The sequence below is a fragment of the Austrofundulus limnaeus genome, unplaced genomic scaffold (genome assembly GCF_001266775.1).
Source record: "Austrofundulus limnaeus strain Quisiro unplaced genomic scaffold, Austrofundulus_limnaeus-1.0 Scaffold174, whole genome shotgun sequence".
In the NCBI taxonomy this organism is placed as follows: Eukaryota; Metazoa; Chordata; class Actinopteri; order Cyprinodontiformes; family Rivulidae; genus Austrofundulus; species Austrofundulus limnaeus.
The window spans coordinates 420,154-430,497 of NW_013952576.1; the positions used below are offsets into that span (position 1 = coordinate 420,154).

Consider the following 10,344-nt stretch of genomic DNA (forward strand, 5'->3'; position numbering starts at 1 on the left):
GTGTGTGTGTGTGTGTGTGTGTGTGTGTGTGTGTGTGTTACTGAAAGAGAGTTACACCTCGAGAGAAACTAAATCGATTCTAACTTCATCATAAAGCCTAATTGACTGAATTGTTCTACTTATAAATGTGCTAAAAGCCATGCAAGGACCATAAATCAATAATCATATACAGTCCTGCTCTGTCAGATTAACTGCGTAGTCAAAGTCATTTCTTAAAAACTGTTCTGTATTTTTTTTCATATTTATTTTCTTCCAAATGTCAGCTGTTTCATTTTTTGTGCCCTAGTTTTCAGTTTTCACATTTTAATTTTTCTTTCCTGATGAACTCCTTTGCAGAAAGTCCAAATTTGCCAATATTTTATTGATATTTTCCAAGATGTGAAACAGCTTTGCTTCTATCAGAACGTGATGTTTATTTGTTGCCAGTGATGGGCTTTTTGCTCCGTTGGTAGTTTGGCTAGGTCAGAGCCGATCCTGCTGGGCTGCAGCTGTGAATTCCCCAAACCTGACATCACTGTTTCACTCAAACAGCAACCCAAGGACCAGGACCATCTGTAAACATTACTGCCTTTGAAACAACCAAAAACCTTTTCTATTTATGCATTTAAATCAGATGGTAATGGAAAGATTGGCTCAATATTTTTCAGTTTAGCCTTAATAATCACATTAGTCAGCAGGAAAAAGTACAACAAATCATCTGCTTTTATCTATTACAATATGTTTAAATGATAAATCACAATTTGATCTCAAATTACACTTACTTTATTTTATTATGTAGCGGTTACCACCAATCATGAAATGAATACCAAATAAAAATACCAAAGCTTAAAAAGTTAGGCTTTGTTGTAAAAACTTGCTTTTCTGATGCTGGATGGATTATCTTTGTACGGAGCTTTGCATGTCGAGGGGACATGGGGAGATTTTTTTCTTTTGTGTTCCCACGCAATAAGATTGCGTTACCTCCCAATATTTTTGCGTTACCTAGCAATATCTTTGCATTACCTCGCAATACTTTTGCGCTACCTCGCAAAATTGTTTTGCGTTCTCACGCAAACGATTGTTTTGTATATGAACTGAATTAAATCAGACTTTTGTTTTGAAATATCCCATTACCTAAACAGGATGTGTCGCCACAAGTTCGTGAAATTGACATTGATGTTGCGTGGCTACACTGTGTTAAAATATCGGCATATGACATACTTCCATGCGTGGTTGTGTGATATATTCATCCTGAAGCTGAATTAAAGCAGTAGGCTAACTCGCTAATGGTGAACATATGAGTTTGTTAATAAACCGGCAGGCACAACAGTGATAAACTACTTTCGCGAGGGAACGCAAAAGAAAAAAACATCTCCCATGTCCCCTCGCGGGCTCCGTATCTTTGTATGTAGAAGAAAACAAGGTCAGCTTGTGAACCAAGATTTTTTTTTAAACATATCGCAGCACACAAAAAAACAAACATGACTCAGCTTCTCAGATTAACATTTAAGCAATAATCAAACTTGCTATTGTGAGGCTGGGCCTGATCAATGTGCAGCTTTTAGCCAAAAAAAACCTATCTTCTATGTCAACATGTTTACAACAACAAGGAATGTCTTTGCACTAATCACGTGTAATTTTGAACATGGTCTATAGTTTACCCTGTCAGCACAAAGCACTGAGTGTTTCACATGAGGCCGGAGGCTACAGTTTTGGTTTTTCACATATTTGGAAAAGTTTTGGGTATTTCTTTGCGAWTACAGTGCATCCTGAGGGAAACGGCGTCACGGGAAAGTTCAGACTGTTGTCCAAGAATAGAGACGTTTTACTTTATTAACGTTAATTTGAGTCTCGTTTGAAAAAATTAACAATAAATCATGGGATCAAAATCATAAGTAGGTAAACTTTTCCAAAACTTTTTTTTCAGACTGGTGTCAGTTCGATTGGTCAGTAATGGTCAAAGCTATGGATTTTGTTGAGGGAAAATGCGTGCTGTATGTTCAAACACAAGGCTAAATACGATTGTTTTTACTAATGGTAGTTTAGGTTTTATTTATTTTTATGGATTTAATTAGTTTGAACAGAACAGGAAATGTTTTTTTTAATCTAATCAGTGTAACTAGCTGCTCAACAGACTAATATTGTCATTTCTTGAGATTACTCAAGTTTTCCTTTAAATAAATCTTTAGTCACTGTAAACCTTACATTGCTATAATTACATTGGACCATTTCAGTGCCATTTAGGAAACGTAACCATTTTAAAAGTGACTCCCAAGTCCCTGGTTTTCTACCATAGTCCTGAAAYGCTCCAACTTTATTTTCCTGTGTAAATGAGTCTGGAGGTCAGTTTTCTGATCACCAAAGTGGTTCTGTGGAAGCCATTTGCATCAGCTCTCGGGTTCAGCACTTTGGGGTTCCATTAAACTTCCACCAAATAAAAACATCATGTTCAATTATTCAGTTATTTTAGTCTCCATGTTTAATGCTTGCAGCTGTTGTAAGTAAAGATGCAGTCAGGGTGGTTCCTGTTTTTAACATAAGTTTGACATAAACCAGTGTTTTTAATAATTGGTTGGTTTTCACTTGCATCTTTTTCAGTTGTTTTTGCTAACAGTGCCTGAAGCAGGTAAAAGATAAATACTATAATGTGGGGGTGGGGAGCAGTTCTAGGTAAATAGAGATATGTGTCTAAATGTATTCACTGTCAATAAAGGAGCTTCAATATATGGATTTAAATGAGCTTTTTGTTAGGGATGTCCCAACACAACTTTTTTCACTTCTGATACGATACCGATATTGCAACTTCGAGAATTGTCCGATACCGATATTGACCAATACTGATATTGACCCGTTACCAAAACAGTACAAGCCACACACTTTTACCTATTTTGTAGTGTAAAATCTTAGAAAAGTCTTTATCAAGTCAAACAGTGAAAAAGAGTAGGAATGAGAAAAACTGACCCATTTATTTTTAACCAATGGATCACATACATTTTAAACTGAAGAACATTATACAATTTAATAAAAAAAATAATAATACCCTGAAAAAAATAACATAATAAAAACAAAATGTACTTTTACAGTGTAAAATAATTCAAAATCACTCCAGTTATTTTTTTTACCATCTGTCAGCCTTGTGCTGCTTTATGGTGAAAAAAACTGAAGGTGGGGACAAAACAAAACCCCACATTATTGTCTGTTCAAAGTTAAGAGTCCACAGCTCCGATTTTACTGACTGTGCTCAAAATAACATGATCATTGATAGATAGATCTTTATTTGCCATTTGTGCATATACTAGCAGTTTATACACATTGGAATTCTTATGTGGGCATTTCTCCTGGTCACAGTATAGATGACAGAACGGTAATGGTAGAAAAAACATTATAAGGTCTAAGAAAACAGTATAAGAACAATAAAAAAGTTTAAAAAAAAGAAATTATATATTTACACATAAGCACACTAAAAAAAGAATAAAAATTTTAAAAGATAAATTTCAGCACAGTAGATGGTGTGACACAATAGCAACACAACAGTACAATCAGTGTGTCAAATGTAGGACCTGTATGCAACTTAGCAGCATTTCACATTTCTTAGGGATGAATGAATAAATTCATTGCACTTAATCTTCACTAAAACAAGTGTGTAAAYAGATTAAACATCACTCTACAAACAAGATCAAAAATAAATAGTAAGAATCAGTCAGTTAATTATTAATACCTTCTACAGTCTGAGCATCATGTGGAGATYAGCCTCTCTCTCCTGCAGGGAGCAGTTTTTATCACTGCTCTCGTCATGTCGCTCGTATTCCAAAACAAAAGCTGCGCTCTTCCTTTCTTCTGTCCATCAAGAGATAATCCACGGGCAGCATTCTGCTGATGTCAAAACTGTAAAAAGTGTGCTGTCCTCAGTTCTGCCCGCTAGAACCACCGGAGTGAGAGAAGGTTCTGCTCGGTTGGAATGGAGACACTTTTGGACCGAGGCTGAACCGAGCCGAACCGCAAAGCTGCTGCCAGGGTGGAGATTAGTTGTCACTCCAGTTTAAAACATACACAGTTCTATTCCCCCTCGGAAAACTTGTGCGTGACAACTTTGCACTTCGCTTCAACTCTGTTTCTGATGAAAATAGAAAGTTCTGCCGACATTCTTGCTAACTTGTTAGCGCAGCATGTTGTTGTGATCACGTGAGCTCTGCATGCTGGATCCAAGCGCTGCTGGATAGAAACACTGGAGTGGAGGCAGTGAACTGCTGGAACGGACTGCTAATATCGGAGCGCTTACATCGGACATTTTTTTATGCAGGCCGATAAAATCCGATACTTGTTTTTTGGCTGATATCGGACCGATATCCGATATCAATATCGGATCGGGACACCCCTACTTTTTGTGATAAGATGTGTTCCTGTTGGTCGCTTAAGTGTGTTTGTTCAGTTAAATATAGGAGGTTAGGTGTGTTTTCTGAGTTGGAAGATGGTGAATTTTAATATATTGTAATTAATAATGTCTTATGAACATTTTGTTTGTGCCAGTATTTGTCATCTTATTGTTGCAAGATAAAGATCAGTACAGCTCATTTTTTGTTTCTTTTTGTTGATCAAACCACAAAATGAATTTGAACTTTTTTAACTCCAGCCAAGTCCAGACAATAACGTAGCGCTAGGAAAACAACTGTAAACAGGACAGCAGCTCAAAAAATTAATAAATAAAATAAATAAGGGCGGCACGGTGGCTCAGTTGGTAGAGCTGATGCCTCTCAGCAAGAAGGTCACCGGTTCAAATCCCGGTCCGGGGACCTTTCTGGGTAGAGTTTGCATGTTCTCTCCGTGCATGCGTGGGTTCTCTCCGGGTACTCCGGCTTCCTCCCACAGACCAAAAACATGACTGTTAGGTTAATTGATAACTCTAAATTGTCCCTAGGTGTGAGTGAGAGAGTGAATGCTTGTTTGTCTTGTTTGTCTCTATGTGTGGCCCTGTGATGGACTTGCGACCTGTCCAGGGTGTACCCCGCCCCTCGCACTGTGACTGCTAGATATGGGCACCAGTGACCCACGCGACCCTAAAAAGGAAGAAGCGTGTACAGAAAATGGATGGATGGATGGATAAATAAATAAAAAATTAATCACGATTAATTGTGGTATTTAGCCAATAACGATTAATTTGATGATTAATCCCTTGGAATCCCTGGATACTCTTATTTCGTAGTCACATGACCAATTTAGTGGGAAAGATTTGCTCTTTATAAAGAATTGTTCCAAATTGTGTGAAAATTACAGATTTTAGGCTATACATCACGTTTTAAATTATGTATAGATAAATACATTACAGAACTTTATTTTTAATGTTTGTCATATCTGAAGCGGAGAGGAGCACTGACCGGACTGACCGGAGTAATCCCCAGTCAGTCTGCCTGGTGGCATTAATCATATTAATTGTCAAGTGCCAAAAAAGTAATCAATTAATGTTTTTCTGACGATTAATTGCACACGATATGATTATGCCCAACCCTATTAACACCGATGCCTCACAGCAAGAACGTCCTGGGTTCTATTCTTGGTTCGGACCTGAGGTCTTTCTGTGAGTTTGCATGTTCATCTCGTGCTTGCTGGGTTTTCTCCTGGTACTAGTTTCTTCCTACAGACAAAAACTTATAACAGGTTGCCTTCAGGCCCAGACCTCCCTTGCAAAAGAGATCTGTGATCTTAGTGGGATTTGCCAGGTTAAATAACAGTAATTTTTTAATTTAATGTCGTTAACACATAAGAAAGTTACAGATGTGTCATCGCAGCGCGAGATGACTCACCTTGACTGTTAGAAAATTAACTAGCCTGCAAAAGAAAAATGGCTTTTGTATCCAGGATTATTTAACCTTCTGTTGCAGCGTTTTTGTTTTGTTCATTTTTTGAAACTGTACTTTATATAATGTGTTGCTGTGGGGTTGAAATAAAAGTTTTTTTTGGTGAATGCTGTGTTTTTTGCCGCACCTTTTAGACACCCAGTTTGCCCTTTCCGATCTTCACTCTCACACTGAGTCAGGCAAAGCTTTCCTGACGCTTGCTTTACTCTAATGTCCTCTTCTTTCCTATACAGCAGCTCTGGTCTCGGCATCATAGTGCAACAACCTGTGGGCTTTTCAGCTCAGTCTGTTACCACAAAATTTACTTGTGTGGCTCGTGGTACGTTTTAAGTCATCCAACAGCACGAGTGGTGCAGTGACCTTTCGAAATGTTTGCAAAAACATTTTGTGGAGAGGTTTTTTTAAACGTATCCGTACCTGATTGGCAGCATCATTACTGTCTTTTCAAAAACTGTTTAAACCACTTTGAGAATTATGAGGTCATTTTGGGATGAAGCTTTAATTTAATTAGAAACCAGCAGAAGACAAACCTGTAAACTCATCACCACCATAACGTTTCTGCATGGTATCGGGTATGACAGTTTACAGATTACTATGTGGTGGGCCCATCAGTCCAAAAACCCCTGAGGAATGCTGGGGTTCTCCCATGAAAAATATGACTTCTTCATTGCACCTTATTTTCCCCTCATTCTTTAACTTTTTCTTCTCAATGTTTGMATCACACTTGGTCATGAATTACACTCAAATGACCTTTAGTTTTCTCCCTGCTTTTACTTTCTGATCCTTTCTTTTAGTCTTGTTTTTTATCTGTTTGAACTCTCATTTCTCCATTTTTGTCATACTACGGAGTACTGGGAATTGTGAGTTTTGTTAAAGGGAAAAAGGATGTAACTATTGACCTCTCCATTATTTATTGCAATAATAAAAACTTCGGAGTTGTTCACCTGTGTTGAACTACAACTATTGAATTTTCACATATTTATTACAAAAAAATGTTAGCGATTACTTGTGTTGATACGCAAATGCACCAAAAAGTTATCCAGATCAGTGAAGCAAGGACCATTATTATAATTTTTGATCCTAAAATGCCCAGACAGAACACTGAATTCTTAAAAATTATTTGTAGAAGTTTATCAACTATTCTTTTGTTCCTAATTGTTAAACTTCTTTGCACTGGAATCTCCCAGTTAATGATTTCCTTGTGAATTATAAACATTGCCTTCCAACAGTAACTGTAAGTTATAATTTGCTATAAATTATAGTTTATAGTTTCCAGTATGCGAGTTTCATAATAAAAGTAGTGGTGTAATAATAATAAAAAATATAGTTGTAAAACTATATAAATATATAATTATCCCAAGTTCCCTGCTGGAGCTGCAGAAATGTATTACTTCATTTTTTTTATTTTAAATTTGCTTCTTTGTTTCAGAGAACTGGGTTAAATTATATTTAAATGCAGTGGTGGGCAGCACTAATCCAAAAATTAGCTCCGCAATTTCCAAAGTGCTTATGAAAATATTTAGGTCCGCAACTTCAAAAGCGCTTATGTCATAGAAAAACTAGCGGAAGCTAATTTTAAAGCGCAAGTTCAATTTGACACTTAGTAGCTGGCAACAATTCATGTACAATATATGCACAACACTGCCAACTAGCGGTGTATGAATCCTTTTACAGCTTAATTCTACAACCACCGATTGCTGGGGTTGTGATTTCCTGAAACAGAACTTTAGCTCCTGGTGTAAAAATTAAAAAGTTGTTGAGGATTGCTAGTTCGGTTGATTGTTTAAAAAGTTGTTGAGGATTGCTAGTTCGACTGCTTCTTTGTCTTTTTCTTTTGTTTGTTGTCTATTTTTCATTAAAGAAGCATCAATAAAGTAATTTTAAAACTGTTTATTGGAAAACTGAAGCGATACATTCTGGGTACATGACGGATTTGATTTGTGATGGGAAACGAAAGCACAGAATACAGGAAAATATCTTCCCTTCAAAATAAGAGCTTGGATTTTAAAGTTTTCCATGTAGTTGTTCCAGTTGACCACTAGATGTCCGTCTTCATCAGCATAACATTTAAATCATTTCTGCGTGTCTAACCCCATTGGCCGATTGCTTCGACCAATTACGTCAAGTATTGAGCTCCAGTGTTTAAACTTTATTATTGTTATTTTTTTTAMAGGAGCGCCGATTGTAAAGTAAAATAAATCAATACATACAAAATTTTAGTATGGATTACAAACATGTAACTGTTTTTGCTATTGCCTTCCTGCTACGTAAGCAGACACAAAGCGTTGTGGGAAATCAGAACCGTGACCCAAAGCAACAGTCAGCAATGATGTATACCTTTCATTAAGTGTGTTTATCTGGGAGGGGTGCTGTTGGATAAATCATGTGTTGTGATTCATTGACAGCCATACCTTCTGCTGTTCAAGATAACAATGTCTGGTAAATAATTAATTATTAGCGGTACTGCATTTTAATTTTAGAAAGCGCAAATCCACTTATGAATTATAAACATTAGTAAGACCGCTAAAGCGCAAACGAAATATTTAGGTCCACAATTAGCGGATTTGCGCTTTAGCAGACTGGTGCCCACCACTGCTTAAATGTCTTAGAGGTCAATGAACTTCTGAAAAATAAAATGAATAAATGAGCCTGTTCATCTGCAACTGAATAAAATTGGAAGTTAATCCAATAAAAGGTGGCTGCCGCCAACTGACTATGAAAACACAAACCTGACTATAGTTCTGTTGTTTTTACACGTTGAGCTGAAATTCAGTGTAGACGCACCTCAAAGTCTTTCACAGCAGATACAATCCTTTAACTGTGACATCTCATAGTAACTCATAAGATTGCTCATAAAACGTTTTTTTGTGAAGGTTTGACCAGAACAACTCTGTCATTTCTTAACCAAAGAGGTTTGAAAGTGGTCTGCGTCGTTATTTAAACTTCATCTTTGTTTCCTGCAGGAGCTCTGACTGAATGTTACGATGAACTGGGGAACCGTTACCAGCTGCCAGTCTACTGCCTCTCTCCTCCCGTCAACATGATCGAAGAGCGCTCCGATGAGCCCGACGGCTCGGATCCAGACTCCGTGACGGCGGACCCCTCCACAGGCGGTGCCGGCGACCCCGTCCCGGGAGGCGAGTGTCAGCTCCGGCTCCGGCTCTCCACGGGCCGCGACCTCCGGCTGGCGGTCCGCTCCACGGACACGGTGGGCATGATGAAGCGTCGCTTGCAAAGCCAGGAGGGCGTGCCCGCGTCGAGCCAGCGCTGGTTTTTCTCAGGACGGCCGCTGACTGACAGGCTGCGCTTGGATCAGCTCAACATTTCCAGGGACTACGTAGTTCAGGTTATCCTCAGCCAGCGTCCACCACCAGAGCCTGTAACTCCACCAGGACACACAGCAGAGGCCTGTGGGCCAGCGGAAGGAGTGTCCGCTCTCCCCGAGGAGCCGACGCCGGTGGAGAATTGAATGTGAACAGTGTAAAAGAAGAAGAAAAAGGCACAAACAGAATTAAAGTCCATTCTTCTCCTCTGTGCTGTTCGCTTGTTTTTGCTGAGAAGGGCTACGTCAGAACAGAGGTCAGCATCCGCTGGCGTTTTAAAAACTCTTTTTGGAGAAAAGACTCTTTTGGTTTTACACGTTTAAAATTTTGACCCTTTTTTGAAGTCTTTTTAACTGTTCCTATGGAAACCAGAGTACAAAAAGCGAACTTTGTTAGGTGGTTTAAAGGGTTTTCCTGGCAGCACTAAAGGCAAAATGTTTGTCAGTTTCCTTTAAAGTTCTATTCAGAGACGATCGACGAGATGAACTGTGATTACGAGGCCACAGGGTTTTAAACACGTTTTTAATTCAGACAGTTAAGTAAATGCAACTATTCCACAGTAAAAGAAGTTATTCAGGCTTTTTAGCAAGAACATTTCAGTCAAAGGATTAATGTATGTGAGAGCTAACAGCTGTGAAATMCATTTCTTATCGTTAGCACAGAGATTTTAGTCCTATATTGTCTAAGTGGCAGTCAGGAGGCATGGCTGTGTAATTTACCAAGCTGCTGCTGGGTTCAATACTTCACTCTGCTTCACTGAACAATCAAACCAATCATTTGATAAACTGTAAGTAATTATCTTTTTTGTGTGTGAATGAGTGTGCGTGGATGCTCAGGACACAAAACACACTTCAACCATGCGGCGAAAGGATGGACATCAGAAACACGATTGCATATTTTGGTTAAAAATAGAGTGTTTTTAAATAAAAAAATGGTCATTGCTGATATTCCTTAATCCCTGTCTAATTGTATTATTTTTCTCCTCTTTGATGTGTAGACAAATATCCATCCACTTAGACGAAAAGCTGAGACCAAGAAATAACATATATATCAAAAAGAAAAAATAAGTAGGTCCTCTGGATGAGTTCTTCTTTAGTGAAACTTTTCGTCTCTTCTCCAAGAGACTTCTTTAGTCTGATGAGTTTCAGGTGAACTCAGCCTTATAAGCACTGCCTCCACATGGACAAACA

General features: G+C 38.2%; 1 protein-coding gene across 1 annotated transcript in view; it reads left to right on the forward strand.

Annotated features, from left to right (window-relative positions):
* Positions 1-10,109, forward strand: part of ubtd2 (ubiquitin domain containing 2) — a 17,016-nt gene extending 6,907 nt beyond the window's left edge. The window contains exon 3 of the mRNA XM_014017661.1: positions 8,795-10,109. Within this exon, the coding sequence (XP_013873115.1) occupies positions 8,795-9,300 (506 nt within the window). The 3' untranslated portion in view covers positions 9,301-10,109. The remainder of the gene's footprint in view (positions 1-8,794) is intronic.
* The last annotated feature ends 235 nt before the right edge of the window (positions 10,110-10,344 follow it).